At 40.1% G+C, this 26,004-nt stretch overlaps 1 protein-coding gene and 1 pseudogene across 1 annotated transcript; both read right to left on the bottom strand.

Annotated features, from left to right (window-relative positions):
- Nucleotides 1-468: 468 nt before the first annotated feature.
- dhx16 (DEAH (Asp-Glu-Ala-His) box polypeptide 16) lies at nt 469-23,319 on the bottom strand. Its single transcript, XM_055163797.1, is given in 21 exon segments — nt 469-856; nt 3,152-3,325; nt 9,264-9,425; nt 10,874-11,036; nt 11,340-11,407; nt 11,980-12,077; nt 12,080-12,097; nt 12,672-12,834; nt 13,392-13,532; nt 13,923-14,075; nt 14,575-14,673; nt 15,738-15,948; nt 16,736-16,851; nt 17,142-17,252; nt 17,769-17,960; nt 19,873-20,106; nt 21,031-21,285; nt 21,829-21,885; nt 22,320-22,488; nt 22,716-22,966; nt 23,119-23,319. Coding segments are annotated over 21 exon segments (3,162 nt in total). The 5' UTR covers nt 23,317-23,319; the 3' UTR covers nt 469-727.
- LOC129411958 (5S ribosomal RNA) lies at nt 1,584-1,701 on the bottom strand (annotated as a pseudogene).
- Nucleotides 23,320-26,004: the final 2,685 nt, after the last annotated feature.

Genomic DNA, 26,004 nt, shown 5'->3' with positions numbered 1-26,004 from the left:
CATTGGCTGGTGCTCTGAGGAGTGAAGCAGTTATGTCATGATTTTCTTTTATGGTTTTTTTTTCTTTAATGGTTTTTAAATAATACTTCACATAATCCAAAAGTTGAACTAAGATTACAAAAGATTTAGTGATATAATCTTTATTGCTTGATACATAAAGCGAGTGCAGACCAGACTGCGTACAGACGTGGACTGTGGGAGTGTGACGTCACCCACGGCGTTCGGCTGTTGAAGGGAACGTCCCTTCCCGTCTGCACCGCTGGTTTGGCAGGGAGCGGGTGATTAGCAGTGCTGTCACTCAAACCTGTTGTAAACACTCAAAGAAAGAAGGCACCTGATTAGTCTTTTATTTATGCCTTCATTTAGAGACAATACAGTGAAATAAAAACCCTAGGATCATGTGGAGCGAGGTAATGCGTACATTTTAAGACCAAAATGACAAGAGGGCGGCAATGATTTTTCGATACAAAGTGAACTGGAGCCAGAAGCACCCTTACTCACTTCCTATTTGGCACACGGCAGCTAGCGGGTTAACCATGTCCATTTATACAGTTTTTGGTGCAGATCTAGCCTAAAAGGGACAAATCAAAACAGACAGTGTTTTTTAGAAATGAATTTTAATTGAAATTTTTACAAAAAACAGATTCAAGCTTTGTTTTCTCCGACAGTTTTTAGTATGTACAGTCCGCTCTCTGCACAAGTCCATTTAAAGGCGTATTGCGGAGCTTCAGCCGAGCTCGTCCTTGGTCTTGCCCTGTTTCCGGGGCATCTTCTTGGTGCTGCTGTCCTCCAGCTCTTTGCTCTTGTAATAATGAGGAGCCACTTCCAGCAGCCAGCTGCTGTCGATCTCTATCACCTGTGAGTCAGCACAAAAATACTGTTAATATAAGGACACACACGACCAGTCAAGAGTTTGCACACACCCTCACATTCATTTTTTTAATTTATTTTTGTTATGCTTCTTTCTTCATTTTAGATGCACACAGAAGACATCAGATATATGAAGCAAAATGTATGGAATTATGTAGCAAAAAAAAAATGAAAAAGTGTGATCAAAATTTTGACTGGTCGTGTGTTTTAGACTTTTTCTCTTATTGAATGTTAGGTAATACTGGCTAAAACTAAAACCTAACAGATAATAAACTGAACTGTCCCATTTTGCATATCTGCAAAACTAATTCGGATCGGATATTGCCATTGATACTGAAAAATGTGCTGGGTCAGGTATTGGTTCCAAAATATCAGTTAAGCCGATATTGGGTCTTTAATATGATGTAATCTAGGCTGATTTTGGCCTAGATTCTCCCATATTGTTTGAACTTTTAGCTCAGTAGTTATTTGAAGGTAAATAACAGCTGCATAACACAACTGGATCTCCTGTGTGATCGAGTTAACTGTGTTTAAAGGAACTGGTATCGGTCAGTATGGGTATAATAATAATAATAATAATAATAATAATAATAATAATAATAATAATGCATCAGTTTCATACAGCGCTTTTCTGGACACTCAAAGACACTTTCCAGAGCATTATTCATTCACTCAATACTCGGTGGTGGCCAGACACTATTGTAGTTTATCACCCACTGTGGCACCTGATTTTCTCAGTGGTCTCCCATCCAAGTACTAACCAGGCCCGGCCCTGCTGAGCTTCTGAGATCTGAAAGGATCAGGCTTTGACAAACCGATATGGCCACAATATCAGCAGATACTTAAAGTCAAAGTATCGATATCAGTATTAGAAGTGAAAAAGCTGGATCAATGCATCCCTAAAAACTTAAAAATGTATAAATGATCTTGCCAAGCCTCAATTCATCTACATTAAGAACTGTTTAAGTATAAAAATATATGTGTGTGAGAAATCCTTCAAACACAGTTGATACTAGGCTTATGAATTACACTGCAGAAAGTGAAAGTGAGACATTTGATAAAAAGTCTTTGTTCTGTCTGTATCATGTCAGTGTCTTGTAGGATTTCAGCAGATTTCAGACTCTCTCGGGGGCGGGGCTAGTTCTATCAATCAGGTGTGAGTGGATGTCCGGCTACTGAAGTTTGAGATGTTTCTTCTCGTCATTTACACAGACGGTAAGACGTATCTCCCTCACTAATGTTAATTTAGCATCAGGACTTATTTGATCACACACCGATAAACTATTTGAGTCTGCTGACAATATTGCGAGCAAGTGTAGGAACTTCATGTGAACCCTAGATCCATATGTAATCGCACAGACAACAGCGTTTTCTGCATTCAGGCTGCGTGTATCTGCGGTGTTACAAAACCACAGACTCTATATATGAACGGACAATGTGCCAAACAAAGAATCCATCCATATATAAGCCGCATCGTTTTATTAGCCGCAGGATTCAAAGTGTGAGAAAAAAGTTGCAGCTTAGAGTCCGGAATTTACAGTAGTTTTGATACCATGTTGATATCAGATTTTCGATACTTTTGCCAGGGCTTAACGCTCAATTCAGATTTTTTTTGTGAAATCCAATGTTTTTGCGAGGTCGTTCACATTTCCAATTAAATGTGATTTGTATGTGACTCCAGTGTGAACAGTACAAGTGTCCCGCATGTGCACTGGAGACACGACGACGTCAACCACAGTGAGTGTGCTCTGTGTTTACGGAAGTTGTCCAAACATGGACGCAGCATTGAACACCTGGAGATTTTAAAGTTCCTCTTGTACCGGAGCCCGAACATGAACAACTTACTTGTTTTAAGGAGGAGATTGAAAAGGAGAAGGACAAAGTTTTGGGCCGTGGTGTTTTGTGGGACAGTCCGTTGAAAGGAACATGTGGATGTGGAGATGTAGCCAAGAGTGGTGGGATAGCGATGTTCTTTGCTTCAGTGACACGGAGTTCATTAACTGTTTTCGTATGACGAGAAGAACGTTTGTGTACATTTGTGTCTTGTTGATAACGTGTGGATGGATGTGCTTTGGCTGCTCAGACTGAAGTCACATGTCAAAAGATCAGATATGTATCGATTTTAAGAGCACATTTCAAAGTGTTCTGGGTCGCATTTGAAAAAATTGGATCTGTGTTGTTCAGACTGTCAATAAAAGATCAGATACAGGTCACATAGGAGCCAAAAAATCGGATTTGGGTCACTTCAGGCTGCAGTGTGAATGTAGTCTAAGAGTCTTACCTGTCTCATGAACTCCTTGGTGGTGAAGACGAGCTCGTGGTAAATGAGCCATCTTGGTTGCTCTTCAAACAGGGAGCTGTTGGGGTGCACGTACACGGTCTGCTGGTGCTTCACGGTTTTGTATCCTCCTTTACTGAGACGCGCCGTGTGGTAGAAGTATCCTGCTGTGACTGCCTGAAACAAACAACAACAGGAGACGTGAGTCGGTGTCTCCCATTAGTGTCCCATCTCCCGGGACACTATAGCTGCACCCAGTCTACAACATGGGGAGACATTCATTCAAAGATTCGTAATATAATATAAAAGTAACATTTACATGCCAAAAATTGAGTCTCCCCTCCCTTTGCTCTCCACAGTCACTCCCCCCTTCAGAGCACTATCACAGCACAATCAGTGTGAGAAACTACTGAGCATCACATCAGGTTTGTCAAGTTATTATGTTTAGTTTGTCTCATATTTTTGTGTATTTATGGAGAATTGTCGCTTCGTGAGCATGGGTGATACAGGCTTGTGGGCGGAGCCTTGTACAGAATCTTATGGCTAACTGTAAGGAGTGAGAGATTACTCAAACAGGCATATTTTTAATGAGAGAACAAAGTTATAACATGGTAGAAAGCTGAAAAAAGTCACCTCTTTGATATAATTGTATTTATTTTAGGGTTGCCATTCATCAAATCACACAGACTTTTAAACTCAAAACTCTTTTAATGTCTGGAAAAACATTGTGAAAAAATAAATCGCATTTCATTTCTAAATATTAAACAAAGGTAACTAATTTTCTTCCTGAAGATCGTCTTGTTGGAGTTTGGGCAGCTGACACCTCTAGTTTGTACTCAGACCAGAACTGTGCTCGCTGTCACATGTTGTGTTTAAATGGTATCGTAGGGTTGAGGTGTTTCTGTGATCTGCAAACTTTTTTCTGCAGTTTGCAATAAATAACGTTAATACTTCCATCAGGTCATTTTTTTGAATAGAAATTTACTGTCCAGCAGACCCAGAGCACTTTCATGCTCCGCTGTTGTTGTAGCATGGATCTATAATAAAAACTGGATAAGGCCCCCTCTGTCCTGGCTCTAGACAGACTAGTGGTCACTCCAGATACTGCAGCTTTGGGAGCTTGGGTCCAGAAAGAATTTTCCCATTGAAGTATAAAGCATTTTTGGGGAATTCAAAATGCCCATATTCTGACAGGACATCAACAACTTTCACAAAGGACGAATTTTGCAGGGATTCTTTTCTATTTTCACAACATAAAATAAAATAAAAAACCTTCAAAGCTCTTAAATGTGATCTCTGTAAGATCTCCGCTCTACAGATGTCACGGGTGGGAAGAGCTCACCCGGATTGAGGAAGTAAATGTGGAAGAGAAAATAATTTTTGGGCCCATGAGCCAATGAGCACAGACCGCTGAAAACAACTCGACACCATCTTGGGATTCTATGTTCTATGTGTCTATGTGGAACTGTGTGCGTCAGTATAACTGTCGTATCACGACATGGTGCAGTGACAAATGGTGCACATGCAAACTGCGATAAAATATGTTAATATTTTTAATGCATTATTTTCTTTTTAATACATTTATTGTAATTAATGTGTTAATGTCTCACCCCCAATTTATTTATAACTTAACATAATTTCATTAATTCTAGCGGCCTGGGGTTTAAACTCTTTAAAAGTTCAGAGCCTTCTTGTCAGACTAATGAGTTTATTTTCGTTTCATTTTACATAATAGCGTCATGGTATTAATTCTACGTATTATATTTTTCTAAGATCAAACCTAAATGGTACCGCCCTTTAACAGTGTCTTCTCAGGGCTGAACCAGAACTTAATCCAAGTAAACCGTTGAGTCCTGAGTCAGAGACAGAAACTGGGTTGGACCTGGGATCTGGTAATGACAGCAACAGTCACATCTGCATTATCTGCACTGAACACTGAGGCTGCACAAAGAGGAAGAACTGGGGTTTTACTTTAAGCCATCTAATACAGAGCTGAATATAGATACAGACAGACAGGATACAAGATTTCAACACGTTTATAGTCACTGAAACATCACGCAAAAACTGAGAAACTGCAGCCATCTAAATACACTGCTCATTTCCTGAGCTAACTTGTAAAGCTGGGCAATATGCCAAAGAATTAATCACAATCTGTAATATTCATACATACGTTTTTGGGCACGTGTACAGGTAAGGATGCATCAGCTCTGATGCCATTTTCGAGAAGTACCTGCTGTTATCCGATATTAAACGATACCAAAGAGAATTGTGTTATGCAGCTGTTATTTATCCTTCAAACCACAACAGAACCACTTAGTATGAATGAAAGTTCAAAGCCCAACCAGGATATCAGCTTAACCGATATCTGTAGATGCCACAGAGACACCGGAACAGGCCACCAAAACACGTCTTACTTATGGAATCTCCTTAGCCCTCCATAACCCCGCTCCTCCCGCTGCCTCCGATCAGGTGAGTCAAACCTCCTCACTCAAGCACCGGACCATCACCGAGCCTTCACCGTCACTGCCTCCGCCCTCTGGAACTGTCTCCCCCTCCGCATCAGCGACTCACTGAACTGAACACCTTCAAAAAACAATCTCCAAACTCACCTTTCCCTCAGAGCCTGTAACCCTCACACCTGACTGCTCCTCGCTACTGGTTTTGTCAGTCCTTGTTTTGTGTTTACTACTGTGACATGTCATTGAGTTACCGTGAAAAGCGCCATATAAACCCGGCGTGTTTATTATTATGAAACGTGAAAAACAGACCTAATTCATTTGTTCGCGGTGGTCCAAAGTTATTCCTCACCTACCGTATGCATCCTGATTAGAGAGTTTACAATAACATGCTTTATAATAGTCCGAGAGTAACAGACTGATTTTGACCTCAAGAGCTGCTTATACAATAAACTAGTGTCTGTAGTGGAGCAGGACACAGTTTGCCTAAAAAACATCAACATAAAATTAGGGGAGTCAAATGATCACGTTAATTGCGATTCATTAATTACAGTCATATTTAGTGTGTCATGTTTTTTAATCACGTTAATCTTATTTTTAATCTCTAACTTTACTGTTTCTGTATGCGAGTTGCCTTATTATAAAATCTGTTTTTATGTGTTGTTAGGACACAGTCCTGCTCCACTCGCTCCCGCAAAGAATTGTAGCCTAATTTTCATTCCCGTTCTCGCCGCATCTGCAATAAACCTGCACACGTCTGATCTCTGAAAACATCGCGACACAGACACAGAACAGACTCACCTTCAGCATCATCATCCCTCTGTCACAGAGAGAACATCTATATTCCACTGAGTCATGTCCTTTAGTAGAAGCTGAACCACATCAACGACACAAGAGCGTTTGTTTTTTTTTTCTGTCCACTTAGTTTATGCAAATGAGCCATGCGGTTTTAAGTTTTGTTTCTGTGAGACTTGCACAAAACTGCATTAAACACATGATAATGTCAAACAGCTGATGTGGCTCTAGAGTGGTGATGTTTATATGTTGTAAAGTTGAGTTTATTTGTGCACATTAGTAATAGTAATAATGATGATACTTATATACATACTATATATATATATATATATATATATATATATATATATATATATATATATAAACGTTAATGATAGTATGAAAATAATGTAATAATGAATTCAAATGAAAATACCTCAAGTTGAAGCATTTCTCAGCAATTTTTAGGTGACATTAAAAAGGAGATTAATTAGATTAATTAACTACAGATCATAATTAATTAATCTCTCAATTTTTTTTTTCGCTTGACAGCACTACATAAAATTGGATACAGCCACTTCAACACTTTAACTTTTACACAATCTGTCAAAAGTCTGGACACACCATCTCGCTTAATGTTTTTTTTTTTTGTGTGATTACTATTTTAAACATTTTAGATACACACACAAGACATCTAATATATGAAGCAAGATATGGAATTATGTAGCAAAGGAAAGAAGTTAAAGGTGCACTATAACTTTTAGTAGGAGGTCGGTCACCTGCTTATATCGAGGAATTTGCTATTGCTCTTGCTTGGACATCACCAAGCTCCTGTACAGTCTAAGGAGCAACCTGGAGGCGCCTGATGGACCCAAACATAATGTCCCAGAGGTGTTCTGTCAGGTTTAAGTCAGGTCATCGTGAGGGCCATTCTGTTGTATCAATCCTTTCATCATCCTCTAGGTTCTGCCTTCAGACTCTCGCCACATGAGGCCGGGCAAAATCGTGCATCAGGAGGAACCAGGACCTACTGCACCAGTGTAGAGTCTGACAGTGGGTTCAAGGATTTCATCCCGACACCAAATGGAAGTCAGATGGGCGTTTTCTAGCCGGTAGAGGATCTGAGCTCCCTCCATGGATCTGCCTCCCCAGACTATCACCGACCGGGTCCGTCGCCTGCTTATTTCTGTGGATTTGTCATTGCTCTGCCTAGAATGTTCCACAGTGTGACATTAAACAGTCCTACTTTACATTTATTCAATTACAGGTAGTTTTATAGCTCAAAAATACCTTTCTGTGGGTCACCTGTCCACAGATCTGACCTGTAACTTGGTCCGCTTTGATCTCCATGAAGATAGAAAGGTTTAACTCCATACTGTGAAACATTGTGTGTGTACTGTATATAAAACATGTACAGCACTATCTGTACACAAGGTAATTCAAAGAGCAAAGCATTAACATCTCCATGGAGAAAAGCAACTGACGGGTCCTCCACCAGAAAAGTTACACAACGCACCTTTAAATATTTTAGATTCAAATTCTCAGAGTCTCCACAATTTGCTTTGTGGACAGAGCTGCAAACCCTTGTCCTTTCTCTCAATGAGTTGAAATGGTTTTCACTTCACAGCTGTGCCACACAAGGTCAAAGCACTGATCAAAGCAAAGGGTAATATTAAAAAAAAAAATCTAAAATCTTAAGCATGTTTGGAGTTATTTTGAGTTTGTGTACTACAGAGATTTGATGCCGTCCGTGAGAATCTACAGAGTAAATAAAGGAGAAACATAAATGAAACAGTGTCTCCAAGTGTTTGACTGGAAGTGTAAAGGTATCCAAGAAGCATGACGCTTCCTTTTGTTTTGGGTCTTGTGAAATCTTCAGTGAAATAAAAACAAACAACGTGGCTGTTTGTGTGTGGTTGAAGATAAAGCACTTTAATAGCAGCTTCTTTCGTTTCCACAGTAAAAGCTTTTATAACCTGGGTGACTTGCTCAACCTCTAGTGTCTCTAAACAAAGACCAAAACATGATCCTTACATAGGCTGACACATTTTACCATTTCAATCGTGTGTGAGGAGAAACCCAAGCTCCAGCGCCACAGGAGAGGACAGAGGCACGGGAATAACAATGGAATGATTCACAGTTTAAGAAGTGATGCGCCAAACGTGGCTTTTAGACCAGAGATCAGGTTTAATCTGCAACACGTCAACAAACATACGACTCCGTACACTACGAGGTCAGGTTCAAACCTTCTGACATGACTTCAGTACTAGAACAGACACAATACTCAATACCGATTCAGATACCACAATCATAAAAAAAAAATAATAATAATAATAACAGAAAAAAAAAAACACTCTTTAGACAATAGAATGTGATTTAGTAGTTTTGTTTCTATTTCCATGTGTCTTATACGTGTGTAATGGTCAGTGGTGCAGTAGGTTCATAGTGTTCATGTGTGTATATTAGTCTATGTGTCTTCTACTTGTTCTGATCCAGCTCAACATCAGTCTAAAGCTATTCAGGAAAACTTCATTTCTGTCCTGTTAATGGGACTTTTTTTTGTATTGACAACGGCAAAAAATTTGTATTTAGTTTTGATACTTGTTTTAGATGATTTTTGATACTTTTGACAAGGCTACTTTATTATTCAAAATGTTAATCTTAATATCAGTATTTGTAACAACTTTGGCTCTCCCTACATGCTGGGACTACATCCATTGAAGTTTTAAAATATATCTTAAATTAATGATAATTTGTGTAATTTGGCGGGAAGTTTAAGCTTCTACATAGATTTTATGGACTACTAGAGAGTCATGTGTTGTTTTTTACATTGTTCTGTTTTATAGACCTACACTGAATTTAACTTTTGTGTGCTTGTGGGTTACCTTGCGTATGGGCACACAGTCGCCCTGCGCGCTCACCACCTCCACCTCGATGCGCTCCATCAGACCCTCGAGCTGATCGCGGACATCTCGCGCTCTTCTCATTGAGCGAAACTGGATGAAGTTTTCATAGCACCACTGTGTGGAGAAGCCGCTCTCCACCCACTGAAGAAACACACACTTCAGTTAGAGACTTTTTCGATGAAATAAACAAAAATATTTAAAGTCAAACACAGAAGTTCATCATAGACACACAACCACATTAGGTAATGCCATGCCAAAATGTGTTTGTGGTAAATAGCTTCCCACATTTGATCTCATGGAAAAATGAAATGATGGCATTCTGTAGGTTTCATAATTGTTATTGGTTTTGTAGTATTAATAGTAGTAGAGGTAGTACACTGCCCCCCAAAAATTAAAGGAACATTTGAAAACATATCAGACCTCAATGTGAAAAAAAATAAATAAATAAAATGCTGTATACCTATACAAATCTGGACAGAGCAATGTCTTAGGAACAAAAGGATGCTCCTAATGAAAATAACAATTCCAGCCACAGAGGGCTTCATTTTCTAGACACCCTGAAAATCAAAGTGAAATAATGATAATAATGATGATGATAATGATAATAGTTCATTTTATCAAAATGTCATTTCTGCAACTCAAAATGCTTCTTAATATTTTCTGTGGCCCTCATGTGCTTGTTTACATGTTTGACAACATCGTGAGATGCTCCTAATGAGATGACGGATGGAGTCTTGTGGGATGTTCTCCCAGATCTGTGTAAGAGCATCACTAAGCTCCTGTACAGTCTTAGGAGCAACCTGGAGCTGCCTGATGGACCCAAACATTATGTCCCAGAGGCATTCTGTCAGGTTTAAGTCAGGTCATCGTGAGGGCCATTCATCCTCCAGGTTCTGCCTGCAGACTCTTGCCACATGAGGTCGGGCATTATCGTGCATCAGGAGGAACCAGGACCTACTGCACCAGCGCAGAGTCTGACACTGAGTTCAAGGATTTCATCCTGATACCTAATGGCAGTCAGACTGGTGTTTGTAGTCAGTAGAGGTTTGTGCGTAAACTAAATGCCTGTCTCCTAAAATATCCATGTTCTGGAAATTGTGCTGGAGACACATTAAATCTCCTTGTAACGACACATCCGCATGTACTATCCCTGAAAAGTTGGACAAAATGTGCAGCTTCTGTAGGGTTAAAGAATCACCTCATACTCCGAGTAGTGATGATCACTGTAGCCAAAGCAGCACTAGTGGAAAACCAGAGAAAAAAGACTAAGAGGGAGAAACCTGAAATGACCTCCACAAGCAAAACCAGTCCTGTTTTAGGGGCTGTGTCTCTGGTGCCGCTTTAGTGCATCTGTTGTTTATTTCCATTGCCCTTTCCATATTTGTATAGATATACAACGTTTTTTTTCCACATTGAGATCTGACGTATTTTCAAAGTGTTCATTACATTTTTTTGAGCAGTTTCTGTGAAGCTCATACGTGAGTTGTGGTAGCAGTAGTGTTTGTGACAGTAGTAGTAGTATTAGTTGTGGTAGCAATAATGTTTGTGACAGTAGTAGTAGTAGCAGCAGTAGTATTAGTAGCACAGACCTGGTTGTACACGTTGAGCAGCACTAGATGGTCTCCTCCGGGCACAGTGAAGTTCATGCGAGCGTTATCGGCGTGCACCACTTTGTCTTTGGGCCGATAGAAGATGGAGTTATTCACAGACAACATGGCGGCGATGGACAGGATCTCCTCTGAGCACTTGTACCTGAATCACACACAATACATTTATATAGACACACAGACTATACTTTTGGGGGACTGGAATCAAAACATACCAGGAGTGACGTTATATTTTGGTTCATTTACACATATTTGCGTAACCCTGCATGTTTATCAGTCTCTTTTTGCCTTTTACAACTTCGTGACAGTTCTTTAATACTTATTAGCAACACGATTATACCCATTAACACATACTCAAACATAAATAAAACATTACTCCTGGTATATTTTGATATTTTGACATAATATTTTGCGAATCAATGTTTTGAAATTATTTTGTAAAACTCACTGCTCTGAGGCAAGAATCATTTTACTGAGCATGGGGTCCACGGGCAGCTCAGCCATTCGACGCCCCAACTGAAAATACAAAAACAGATCAGAAAAATAACATTTAAAGTCAGAAAACTCAGCATCAAGAACAATTACACTGATGGGTCATAAACTAACGATCCACATTTAACTAAAATACGACTTCAAGTATAAGCTATTATAACTATTAGCTTGTTGCTCCCCCAACTGGTGTGGTCATGTTACTACATTTGAGCCACATTTTCAGTCCTACACTGGGAAAGGTCTTGTTTAAAACTACTGTAGCAATGCTGTAGACCAGGAATAGTGCAACTAAAGACCTGGATTAAATCTAGTGATACTCAGAACCATATTTTTCCTTCATGACTTATGTTACTGAGATTGTAAAGAGCAATATTGCCAATTTGCAACTGAAACAAAAATTACAAAGTACAGCAATGTATAACACGTTACAACACTGTTGAAAACGAGACAAACGTGTGTGTGTCTTCTATCTGCAGGTGAAGGCTCTGGCAGCTGTGATTGCAGTATGTGTAGTATGTATCGTACTTTGGAGTAAGAGTGCAGGATATATACAGTTCCTTTCATAATAATCTCTGTTATAAATATCTGTGCTTTACCTTGGTGAGCTCCCCCAGATGGTTGAGTGCTCCAAGTGCGTACAGCTGCTCCAGAGCCAGGACCAGAGTCTCATGAGGAGGAGGGTCCATGAAGTCAAGTGAATCAGGTCATTTATGCCTAAACAATACACAACAGCAACATAGTTACATGTGACTATAAGCAGAGGCCTATAGTGATTTATTGTATAGTTTATTACACAGCATATGCAAAATAAACAGGCTAATAAAGGTGCACTATGTAACTTTTCAGGTGGGGTGTGTCTCTATGGAGGCAAGCAGATGACAGGAAAGTTGGAGCTCAACAATCTGCTCTGGTTCCAGAAGTGAATTTTCCATTAATGTTTCCAGACTTTTTGAAAAATTCAAATAATAAGAGTTTAAAGAAGACAATATGGAGGCTAACCAGCTATGTGGATGTTTTAAGTTCAAAAAGCACATTTAAAAAGCAAAATGCTGTGAAATGCTTTAATAACTTTGTGGTTTATAAATGATTCTGTGGTAATTACTTAATACATTTTTAGTTTTTTTTTTTTTTTTTTTAAAGTCTGTGGGGAAAAAAGAATGAGAAATTGACTTCCAGAACCGGAGGTTGGGCCGTTACTGTTGATCTTCATAAATGTAACACTTCACTTTGATAGTGTGACATCCACAATGAAGTCAAAACAAATGTCAATGCCAGTCTGTGTGCTAACCTAAGCTCTTGAGCAGCAGCACCACGTTGCCCAGGTTGGTTCTCTGTATCTCTGGGACTGTGGTCTCCTCCATCTCGTGCTTGAAGGCCCAGGCCGTGTACAGCCTGAAGCACCTCCCTGCAGCCACTCGTCCTGCTCGGCCCGCGCGCTGGTTAGCTGAGGCCTGGAAGAAAAGTCAGGAGAGCAGACTATTAAAGTCAACACCAAAAAACACCTCAAATATAAAAGATCTACAAATGGCTTGAACTAAATAAGTTTGAACATTTAATAAACAAGGACCAGAACAGCTCTCCACTAGGACTCAAACTAAAATTAAATTAAAGACTCAATTTTAAGACGTGACAAAAAAGACAAGAATATTTTTCAGGAAAGATTTTCAGCACGCAGATTTTAGAGCCACGACACATAATCAGTTATGTAAACTGTTAAAAACGTGAAGTTAGGAAACATCTATTTAACATTAGTCTTAAAAAAGCATTACTTCTTGAACTTGATCTTGAATTTTGAAAGTATCTATCCATCTTGTCAACTAAATCAAGTCTTGCCCAAGAGAAATCCCAGTTAAAAAAAAACAACAACCCTAAACCAGTGCTAAAAACACTCCACTTCAATGTTCACTTGACCCACAAAGTGTTAAAACAGATATTTTGAAAGAAGATCCCGTTCTTAGAAGAATAGAATTGAGGTTTAGCATGTCTTGAACGATGCTGTGCATTTTACCCGTGAACATGGCGTGACAATGAGCGACTCCATCCCTGTCCGAGCGTTGTAACTCTTCTGTTTACAAAAGCCGGGGTCAATCACGTAAATGATGCCATCTATGGTCAGGGAGGTCTCTGCGATGTTCGTGGCTACAACGACCTGGAACACAACAGGAAGTGAATGAGTTACAGTCCAAATGAGTGGACATAAGAAAGTGCCATAACTTCTACATTATGGTATGGTTTATTGATCTATAATGCCCCCAGTTAACAGGTACTGAGTTTCTTAGTCCCTTCTTTAATAATTGGTAAATAAATAATAAAAATTAAAAAAAAGTCATAACTGATAATAAAAGTATTTTGTTTTGTTTTTGTACCCTGCAGAATAACACTTTTCCCTACACCTTATGTTAATGTAAAAATTTTAACTTCATGTACATACTTATTCTACAGGTAAATAAAAAGTCAAAAATATGTCTCCTTTGAACTCTAAATGTTTTAACGTCATTTCTTTTCCATGGTCCCATGTCTAGCTCTATAGGAGCTGTACCTTGCGGGCGCCCGGGGGAGTGGGAGTGAAGATTTTGGCCTGCATGTCCGACGGCAGATTGGCGTAAATGGGAAGAATCACCAACTCAGCGATTTTAGATCCCAGACGCCGACATCGCTCCTGCAACAGCTCACAGCACGCTTCGATCTCCTCCTGAACAACACAAGTGACAACAGTTTACACCAAAAGTCACTAAAGAAGTGTCTGTTGTGTAGTATCAATGTCACCCGTGGATCAGTATGGTATCATTTGAACATTTTAAATCACAATGTTCATCTAAAACAACTTAATAAAAAAACACAAACTTCTGCATTAGAAAACTATGGTGTCCCATGGGAGCTGACATCACTGTAAACGTTATCACAACATCAATTTGTTTTAATTTGTACCAAAATTACTACGCGATGCTGCTGAATCCTATATGTATCACCAATTAAGAAAACAAATTGGAGAACAAAGTAAGTACAGAGCAGTGGGCGTATGCAGGGAAAGGTGAAAACAGGAGTTGATCGGCAATAAGAGTGTCTTGAAAATAAGCTCAAATATGTACAAAACACTCTAAATGCAACTTGAGGTGAGTAAATGGTGAGGGGAAAGAAAAGCAGGTTTTGCAGAATGCTTTATGTGTGTCCAGTGTCTGTTCAAACATTACCTGACCAGTGAGGAAGACCAGGATGTCCCCTGGAGACTGAGTGACGTGGATCTGAAGAACAGACACCACACACGCCTCAAGGTAATCTGCCTCTGGAGCCTAAAACAAGAACAAGACATCAGGAGTCTAACTCACAACCTCCAACACAGAGATCAGGACCCACAACCTCTAGTTTAGAGAGATCAGGGGTAGGGATTCACCGATACCGATATTGGTATAGAATATCAGCAGATACTGAAAAATGACCTGGATCAGATATTGGTTTTATGATATCATTTCAGGTTATTTCCTAATTGGGTCTTTAACTGGATGAAATAGGACTATTTACAGGCTGATTTTGTCCGACAACGTCTCATAATGTTTGAATGTTTTCTTCATATAATGTTGTCCAGTAGTTATGTAAAGGATAATTATCAGTCAATTATCAGCAGATAATCAAAGTCAAAATATCAATATCAGTACTTAAACTGAAAAAGATGGATTGGTGCAACCCTTATCAGGAGTCTAACCCACAACCTCCTAACAGACAGAGAGTTCGGGCCAACAGAGAACCATGCTGGTGGCGGTTCCCGCATCTAATCTTGAACCGACTGACGTGTTCATGCCAAAAATCATGGCGATCGTGAAACGAAAAGTAAAACTTGTTTAATCTAAGCAAACCATGACAACACAGTAGACGTCAGCAGGTTAATTTGGGTCACACAAGGTAAAATAAACAAAGAAAACACGTGTGTGGAATATGGTGGAGAAATCAAGTGACAAGAAGATTGTCCACTGTCCAGCAGAGGAGACCAAATATTTGCCGTGTTTGCCCGGTAAGGTTCCATCTTTGGATCGGGCATTGATACTGCGTTCTCCACAGCAGATGTTGTAGCAGAGCTTGACGCAGGTAAACAATGATTTGTATGAGTACAAATGCTCATTGGTGTCGATGAGGCGATCCATAATTGTTATTTTCCTCCCTGTGACATCCGCTTTCTTATGGTCTTGTTTTTATTTGGTGGCTAATCCACACCCTCTGACAGGTCATGGTTTCACATTCACAAATGGTCTGAACGCGGGTTGTTCACCGGTAAGCACTTTGGTTCCCAGTGAAACTGTTTCAGGAACCAGCACCGTTCTGACAGGCCTGAAAACAGCTTGAGAGAAGGAGACCACAGTACCTTGGTGTAGAAAATGTCCACAGGGAACCTTCTCCCTGGGATCCTGAAGACTGGTGCGTCGTCGAAGAAGCAGGAGAAGCGCTCTGTGTCCAGGGTGGCACTGGCAACCAGGACTTTGAGGTCAGGTCTGAAGCGGGCGATGTCTTTGATCAAACCAAACAGGATGTCTGTGTGAAGAGTGCGCTCATGGGCCTCATCGATGATCACCACACTGCAGCAGGAGAAAGACAGAGTTAGAAAGACACTAGGGCTGCGTATTGACACTCGATACAAGTCTGTCTCATATAATGTCATAATGTCTCATATATGTGCTCTTATACTTGTTCTGATACTGCTCAAGATCATTCTAAAGACATTCAGGAAAGATACTTGAGATACGTCCAGTGCGTCCGTTGCGATCTGCAAGTGCCCTTTTTTCCTGTTTTCCCAGCCTCTTGTGAACAATGGCAGACCGAGTTGAGTGGCTTTAGTGTTACATAAAACCCATCAACGGAGGAGATCAGCTCAGCAGTGTATATATTTATACTCTGTTATGACACAGCGTGTGGGTTTTGTTTTTGTTATGGTGTGTCTTTCTGTTTCTTGTCCTTCTTCCAGAGAATGACATCGCTAAGTCACTGGAGGGTAGTCCCTGATTAATCCAATTTCACTGAAATTTGAATCTGTTGTTAAACTCCGTGCCCTAGAGCTATTTAATGTGAAAAAATGTTTACCTATATTTTCTGAAATTTTCTGGAGCACTTCCTGTATTACCACATGACCTCACAAAGCAGAGTGTTTTCTGTTTGAGAAGATCTCAGCCTAAATCTGTAGTGTCTGGTATGGTTACGTATGTTTGTGATGAGGAAACATAATAGCATAGATCAGAAAGCAGTGTCATATGGACACTTTAAACAATGCTTTTTTACACAATACAAATGTAGTCACGGCTGCCCTGGGACAGACCAATAACCTTACACACATTTTATCTCTCTATATATATAATATTTGATGATGACCTGTAGCTGGCCAGGTCTGGCTCAGTCAGGAACTCTCTCAGTAACATCCCATCAGTCATGTATTTAAGCACCGTCCTCTCTGATGTGCAGTCCTCAAAACGAATACTGTACCCCACCTAAAACACAGAGAGGAGAGAGAACATGGGTGAAAGCGAATGATAAGTGAGGGGGAGAGAGAGAATAAAAGAGTGTAGAGGGGAGAGGAGGGAGTAAATGAGGGGAGAAAGGGACAGAATAATAGGATAGAGAGGGAGTGTAGGAGGAGGGAAGAGGCGGGGAAAAACAAAAGGAGGGATGAAAAATCATAGTTCAAAACAGAATAAAGGACAAAGCTGCTCTTAAAAAGTGACTGAAAAGTGATGTAAATAATAAAAGACTCTAATGGTAAAGTTGTTCAAGTCCTCACCTCGTTTCCCAGTTTGACGCTGGTTTCTTCAGCCACTCGAGCCGCCACAGACATGGCTGCCACTCTACGAGGCTGAGTGCAGCCGATCTTCATCCCTCCTTTAGTGTAACCCTGAACAGAGCAAAGGCAATTCACTTCACTTAAATAGACTTTGGTCAGATGTGTTGTTATAATAGGGTTGCAACTAACACTTATTTAGGCAAATTATGAATTAATCTGGCAAATATTATGATTGTGTTTAATCAATTAGTTGAATAATTTTCAAGAAAAAAATAAATAAATATATATATAAAAAATGTCAAATGTCCTGGATTATATATATTCCATGACATTTATTTTCCAAGATATTTAAAATTTTTTCTTATTTTCCATGCAAATTCCATATTTGGGAAAAACAATAATTTTTCCAAATTTTTCCAGATTTTTTCAGGATTTCCATAACGTATGGAATCCTTAAAATTCTTTATTAAATTAGTATTAGGAGTTTCTTAGGTCACATTGTCTGATTTATAAAACTTTCAACACATTTTTGAGTCAGCTGTGATAAATCCATTAACTTTATAAAGACAGAAGCCTTGCAGCCTTTACAGCCTGCAGCACACTCCTCTGGCTGCAGGAAGCACTCACATCCTCCATGAGATACTGTGGGATCTGGGTGGTTTTCCCTGAGCCCGTCTCTCCTTCGATGACAAGGATCTGGTGCTCTGTGATGGCCCGCAGCAGGTCCTCTCTGTAGGGGAAGATGGGCAGACTGCGGCGCACCTCCTGCATCGACTGCTTCTTCAGATCGGCCTGGGACAGAGTGGGCTCCTCCTGCTCCTGACAAACAAACACACATCATGAGGAGGGACGAACTGGCTCCTTGATTAGAGCACCCATCCACCGACCCGAAGATCAGAGGAGGGATTTCTGCTTGGACCAAGGTCTGCTGTTCTCTCTTTGACCAAGATATTTCACCCATCTTGCCTAGTATTGATAACTTCCTTCATCTGCATCATACCCATTCAGAATTTTTCAGTTCATCAACCAAAACCAGATGAAAGCTGTGTGTGTGTGTGTGTGTGTGTGTTTGTGCGTGTGCGTGCGTGTGTTGGTTGTGCAGGGTTCCACCTCTTTTTCACTGACAAAATTTCAACTTTTCAACTTCACCTTTCCATGAATTTTCCATGACTTTACATGTGTAGAATTAATCAGATTTTTAGGGCTAAATATGAAATATTAACTCTTTCCACTCACCTTATGGTTTGGGATTATAGTTTTTGAACATTCACAATACTGTCAGTGCATTTATTGTTGTCTCTTTTAAACAAAAGTCGCATACATTCAGAAATAATCATCAACAGCAATAATCACAATAATCAACAGCCTAGTGAGAACTTAACAGAACGCTGGAGCTGCGTGAAAGAGATACTAAAATTCCATGACATTTCCAAAACTTTCATTGCATTTACAAAATTCCATTAATGTCATAGGCTTGAAAATGACATTTTCAATTTCCATGACTTTTCCAGGATTTCCATGACCATGGGAACCCTGGTTGTGGTTGCAGGTGTCACGGGATCAGACTGACAGCTTCACATCTGTTTCACTGTCCCAGGGCACCTGTGTCTCCAATAGTAGCTTACCACCACTAAGTATGGAGTTAATGAAAAATGCAATGTAAAGCGTCTTTCAGTGTGCAAAAAAGCACTATACAAGTCCTATACATTCTTCTAAGTTTGTTTTCGGCCTACTTTTGAGTATCAACCTTGTTTATCAGATGATCTCTTTTATGTCTAGCATGTCCAGCCTTTACATCTTTGCATTTTTATCAGTTTGCTCCTAGGCCAGATTCAGACAAACAGGTAAGTTAACTTAAGACATTTCAGATTAACAGAGTTTTTAGTGTGTTGCTCACTGATTTTTCAGCTACCTGTGACATTTTTGTCCTTTCATTTTTTTCTCATAAGCAGACATACTAGTTTTGATACAGAAGGACTATGTGTGTCCCTGATTGGCTAATCCACATGTCAATCATGTCCATCTGAATTTGGGGTTATTCACCAGTAACCAGACTCACATCATCAGAAAGTGTTGGAAAACTGTGTATTCTGGATCCCATGCAAGCATTTTGAGCTTTTTGCACACGTTTCCCAATGTGTTTTTTAAAGAGGGGTAATACACTTCTATGGGGTGTTAATTGTTAATTGATTTAGCTCATCATGTTTTATTTTTATGTTTTTGTATGTATATATGTATGTAAAATTTTATTGTTTTGAAAAATCCCATATTCACCAAAAACAATAGATTAACTTGTTTTATAAATTTCGCTTAGATTTGGCTGCCCCTCCCCTCCTTTTGCTCTCGCGCCAAGTTATTCCCCCTTCAGAGCGCTATCACAACACAGTCAATGTGCATCCACCAATAAATCCACACATCACATCAGGTTTGTCAAGTTGCTGTGTACAGTTTGGAATTATATTTTTGTATATTTATGGAGAATTGTTGTGTGGCAGCATGAGTGACATAGGCTCGTGAGCGGAGCCTCTTGTAAGGAGGGTTCAAAGAGGGCCTGGGACAAATCGCTTGAGAACTCAAACATGCATGAATGCCAGCTACAACCTCTTCAGACATGTTTTTGATGAGGGAACAATGTTAGAACAAAGTAGTAAGATCCAAAAAGTCTATTTTGCAAAATATCATGTTTTAAATACTAAAAACAAACACACTAAGCCAAGTCCCTGTGTTTTACCTTCTCTGTGAGGGTTCCCTTCATGGTGATGGCTGTGCTGACAAAGTCGATCATCTCCTCTTCCTCCAGGATGAGTTGGTATCTCTCCTGCTCCTGCTGGGCACGCAGCTCTCTCTCACTCTTCGCCCCAAAACTGAGCGCTGCGGTGCGCAGTCGCTCCTCCTCCCATCGGCTCTGCTCCCCTCCAAGCTCCATGGGTGTGTCCTCCAGCTCCAAGTCCCTCTGAGGAACATCCTAATGGAAACAGGGGGATTTAAAACACGGTTGTCAAAAGTATTCAAAACCAGATACTAAGCGATAATAAAACTAGTGTTGAAATTAAGATACTCATTTGAGCAGATATCAACACTATTATGTCACATTCACAGGAGAGAAATTAACGTTTTCTGAATAGTTTTAAAATGATTTTGAGCTGCATCAGAACAAGTATAAGAGCACATAGACTAATATAAGTAGCATCATTTCCTCCACATCTTCTCCGGTTTAATTCTGCATAAAACTGCTAACCCTCCATCCATCCATCCATTTTCGTCCGCTTATCCGGGGCCGGGTCGCGGGGGCAGCAGCCTAAGCAGGGACTCCCAGACTTCCTTCACCCCAGACACGTCCTCCAGCTCCTCCGGGGGGACCCCGAGGCGTTCCCAGGCCAGCCGAGAGACATAGTCCCTCCAGCGTGTCCTGGGTCTTCCCCGGGGCCTCCTCCCGGTGGGACATGCCCAGAACACCTCCCGAGGGAGGCGCCCAGGAGGCATCCGGAACAGATGCCCGAGCCACCTCAACTGGCTCCTCTCGACGTGGGGGAGCAGCGGTTCTACTCCGAGCTCCTCCCGTGTGACTGAGCTCCTCACCCTATCTCTAAGGGAGCGCCCAGCCACCCTGCGGAGGAAACTCATTTCAAGCGCTTGTATCCGCTGCTAACCCTGTAGTTTAGATCTGTATAAACATGTTCTGAAATTTGATTTGTTTGTCAGTCCATATTTCACTCTTTTTTTTTTTTTTTTATCAATTCTTCTGGACGTGTTTAAAATGTAAACTTTGAACAGAATCACATTTTCAAAACACAAATCTAATCCCAATGTTGATCAGAAAAAAAATAAAAATTGCAATAAATATTTTTCCCAAATAGTTCTACTCTAATTTAGTATTTCTGCATCTTACTTTGCTCCTTTTCTCCTCTGGCATGTAGTATCTGTTCTTCCTCTCCTCCTGCTCCCTCGCTCCAGCCTTCTTATACTCTTTGGCCAGGTCTCTCAGCGTTCGTTTGTAATCCAGGTCTTTTTTCTCACGCTCCGTCAGATTATCAGAGGAAAACAGGTACTCTTCATCCTTAATCTCAGCCTCCAGGTCCTCTAGTTTCTCCTCCTCGCGTTTCTTTAGGTACTCCCGACGTGAATGCTTTCGCAACTCCGGCAACTGGGCACACAACACAGAAGACACAGAAAGGTCATTTTAGTGTGTAGAGGATATTAAAATGAGTGGTGATAGACAGAAAGGATGGTACAGAGGAAGGAAAGAAGGTGGAACAGAGAACGCAGAAAAGGAAAAATTCAAGCAGAGAATGTAGAAGAGTGGAGAAGAGGATGCAGAGATGGTCAGATGGAGCAGAGGAGCAGAGGAGAGGGTCAGACAGACAGAGGATGCAGAGGAGAGGATCAGATGGAGCAGAGGATGGAAAGGAGAGGGTCAGATGGAGCAGAGGATGGAGAGGAGAGGAACAGACGGAGCAGAGGATGTAAAGGAAATGGTCAGACAGACAGAGGATGCAGAGGAGAGGATCAGATGGAGCAGAGGATGGAAAACAGAGGGTCACATGGAGCAGAGGATGGAAAGGAGAGGGTCAGATGGAGCAGAGGATGGAGAGGAGAGGGTCACATGGAGCAGAGGATGGAAAGGAGAGGGTCAGATGGAGCAGAGGATGGAGAGGAGAGGGTCAGATGGAGTAGAGGATGAACCCACCATGTTTCTCTGGTCGTCCTCGGCCATCTTCAGTCTCTTCTGAGCCTCTTCATAGGCCTGAAACAAATAGGAAATAAAAAAACAATTGTAGGTTAAAATTTATCTACAGAAGTGAATTTGGATGTGTCAACAACAATATTAACAATTTCTACTTCATATTTGAGAGTACACCTGCACTTTTAGAATATAGTAACTTTATTAGGGTTAGCCGCTATAACAATAAATTGTATAATTTAGAGCAGTTCTATTTTCAAACACTCTGCCCGGGGCCTACTCCTCCTGTTGGCCAGGCTCTGAGGGCGTGAGTGATTGAGTGAGAGGTGGAAAGAGATAAAATAATGAAATCATCTGGTATATTACATACTCCTAATGACTGATAACCACATTATGTCTTATTTTTATCTTATAATACTACACATGCACAACACTACTCTAGAGATTTTAAAAACACAGATAAACTCTTCTATTGGTTTAGAGAGGACCTCTCTGACCTTCTTGTCCGTGCGCTCAGCGATGTTCCGTGTTTTGTCTTTATCCTTCTGTCTCACTCTCTCGGCGAAGGCATCTCTCTCCTCCAGGTCGTGGAGTCTCTCTCTCTCCTCTTTCTCCCATTCCTCTTCCTCTTCCTCCGGCTTTATGCTTTTCTGATCTGAGACACTCCTGAGGAACAGAAGAACAGATATAATCAAGCAAACTAAGAAACTAAGCTGCTTTTATTCCTCATTTAACCAGGACATGAACAAAACTAAACTACCTTTATGTAAGGTGTATTAACAAACGTCACAGATTTTTTTTTCATTTTCTCCAGTTGACATAATTTTTTATCGTTTGTTTTTTTTGTTTTTTTTGGGGGGGGGGACATCTGTAGATGTAGTAGTGATAGTTACTTTTTGGGCAGTTCCTCTTCACTGGATGACTCGCTGTCCTTCTTCTGCCTGATGTTCCTCCTTTTCCCCCTCTCTCTCTCTTTCTCTCTCTCCCTCTCTCTTTTGGTCTTTTTGGGTTTGGTCTCTCTGGCTCCGCCTTCGTCGCTGTCGCTGTCCTCCAGCAGAGTGTACGTCTGATTCTTCCTCTGCATCTCCAACACTTGCCGCTCCAGAGCCCGAGCCGGCTTCTCCACAACCGCTTTCTGAGGGATCTACAAAAAAAAAAAAAAAAAACACACAAAAAAACATAACATCTTTACTGGGAGGAGGAGTAACACAGGGAGGACATGCACACTCCATTCAGAGAGACCAGGAGTCTAACCCACACCCTCCTCACTGAGAGAAGGAGACAGGATAACCGTACCTTTGCATAGAGCTCATGAGCAAAGCTGGTGACGCTCTGGTCTATATCGATGGTTCCTGTTTGTTGGAGTCTCGTGACGAAGTCGTCAGCGCTGGAGGACTTTCGCGCTAAACCGACCATGAACTGAGAAACGTATCGGTCGCTCAGGCCCAGGATGTCATGGAGACGGTCACTCACCCACTGCTCCAACCCCGCCATCGCTCTGAGGAGTGACACAGACAAGAGCTACTAAGTTGATGTTATAATAATAAAGAACTGAAAAATAATAATAAATAAATGTCACTTATTGTCTCTACTGATTAAAATAAAGGACAGATGCCAGATTTAATATTAACTGTGTTAAATCTTCTACACTTTTAGAACAAAACTACAAGCATTAAGTATAATTTGTTTTACAAATCTTATTGTTTAGCTTATTCTTGTCCTCCTTTATTGAAAGACACTTCTGTTTATCAAAGTCAAAGTCAAATTAAAAACTACAGTACACACACCACACACACATTTCCACACACATGGAGCATGAAATGTACACAGACAATAATCAATAAAATAAACACAAAATATACAGGCAGACTAACAAGGGACATATACATTTCCAACAAGAATAGAAATGAGGTATCTATTTTTGATAAATAATGAAGGTGCAAAATTTAAAGTGCAGAGTGCTGAAATAGCAGCATGGATAAAGGAATGTATTAAGTCGTTTTGGATGTAGTGGTTAACATGTTCACGGAATATACTGACATAATGTTTATACCGAGAGTCTCAGGCACATTTGAAACATTCATATTCGCAAAGTCTGTTTTGAAACATCATACCTGCATGATTTCATGGAAATGAAAAGTTAAAACAACTTTCCAACATTCTTCATGGAGATAGAAACATCTTATGGTATATTGTGGAATAGTATAGCCAAAGGAATGTTTCCATAAAAACAAGCAGGTCACAACAAAATATAACGTTGCGGTAGGACGTTTTTTTGTATGTTTTCAATTAATGACTTATGAGAAAGAAATAACTGATACAACCAGAATCACATGCATTTCTATTTCAGACTACAGGAGGTTCTGTTATTTTGTTTGTCCCACAATTTTTGTAGTGTCCACAGACCATGCCATCAAATGCTCATTAGTCAGTATGGGAATTTCATCATCTTTTTTTACTCAAGTTGGTAGTTTCATTCTGTTAAAAGTTTTACATGAGATTCTTTTAGTAGTTTAATGCTAGATACAGAAGGAACATATAACCATTTAGTAGTGTCCGTAGACAATGTAGTGTCTGTAGAAAATGACTTTAAAGTCATAAAATGTATATATATTTTTTTAAATTAATGGATCATTTTACCACATTTTTCAAGAAATCTGAGCATTAGAAGTGAGGAGAGTTGTAATAAAGCAATCATTTCTCAAATATAATCTTACCCTCAATACATAAATAGCATTAATATATGACTTGTTTCAATGGTAAAGAATTCTTTATTCAAATGTAGTGTCTGTAGACAATAGACGGTATCCCATTTTAACAATCAATGAAAAATATACTAAATAACCTTGTGCTCTAATATTTTGGATTTAATTATCTGTCTGTCTTCTTCAGTTCTGACTGTGTTCTGTAAGTCACTGTCTTATCTGGCAGATAGGTTCGTGGAGAGACTGCGTTACATCAGATTTCTTCAGTTACTGGGTTTAATTAATCTGATTCAGTTATTTGCATGAGTTTAGCCTAAGGTCAAGCAGCACACGTGCAAAACTTTAGCGCTTTAATTTCTCAAACAATATATAGCAGCATAGACAAACATTACATCAGTTTGCTACATCTGAAGTCTCTTTCTCTGTCATAAAACTGTAAAACCAGCGCTGTGAAAAAGAGTCAAACAAAAGTCCTGTTTCTTACTTTTCTCTGCGCTGTTGTTGTGACAGAGGCGCGTTAGCTCCGGAGGCTAACTCAGGCCAAATAAAAGACTGTTTTCTCTCGGAGCGTCACTGTTTCTCCTGGATCCGCTGTCTCTGCATTAACATGATCTTCTGTGAGGATTGTAAAAAGATTTATAATGTTTAATTCACAGAAAGTAGGATAAACTCCGGCCTAACTCAGTCATGTTTGTAACTTCATGCACGCTCCAGTCCAATACCGGAAATACGTCACAGAGTTCGTTTGTTAGTTTGTCCATTTCCGCTGTTTGGGGTTTGAAGAGCGCCCCTATCAACTGAGTGTAGCCAAAAATATTTATGTTCGGTCAATGTACTTTCATGATTAGAACTGATAAAGTCAGTTTTAATAGATGAATAATTGTATATTTTAGTTTAATTTGATCACAATAACTGTAGATAATACAAGCTAAATAACCACTTATATCAGGGGTGTCCAAACTTTTTTCATCAAGGGCCACATATCTAAACACAGACGAAGCAGAGGGCCGATCGAGGGCAGTAGACTGGTGCTCAGTACAGGAAATAATTGAAATGTGTGCATGTTTAACACGTTAGAATGAGCCATCAGTCTTTAATCATGCTAAGATCCTTAAAATATAAAATAAAAGATCCTAAATATTAAATATTATCATATCAAGGTAGATTTTCAAAAAAACTTGCAGTAAAAAAATATTTTTTAATTGACGCAAGGTAATTTGGGCCAATTCACCTGAAAGCCTGAGGGCCAAGAAAAAATAGTCTGAGGGCCGCATTTGGCCCCCGGGCCATAGTTTGGACATGCCTGACTTATATAGTCTAATCCAGGGGTGCTCACACTTTTTCAGCGTGCGAGTTACTTACAAAATGACCAAGTAAAAATGATCTACCTAATACAAAGCCAAGCAAACTGCACTGTAACACTGCCCCTTTTTTGGACCCTCACCCACAGTTTGAGAACCCCTTCTTTAAGAGAACT

This window comes from Boleophthalmus pectinirostris, unplaced genomic scaffold (assembly GCF_026225935.1).
Source record: "Boleophthalmus pectinirostris isolate CB_2022bp ecotype Guang Dong unplaced genomic scaffold, ASM2622593v1 HiC_scaffold_6, whole genome shotgun sequence".
Classification (NCBI taxonomy): Eukaryota; Metazoa; Chordata; class Actinopteri; order Gobiiformes; family Gobiidae; genus Boleophthalmus; species Boleophthalmus pectinirostris.
The sequence above is the reverse complement of the archived record's forward strand: the minus strand, read 5'-3'. Positions and strand labels throughout refer to the sequence as shown.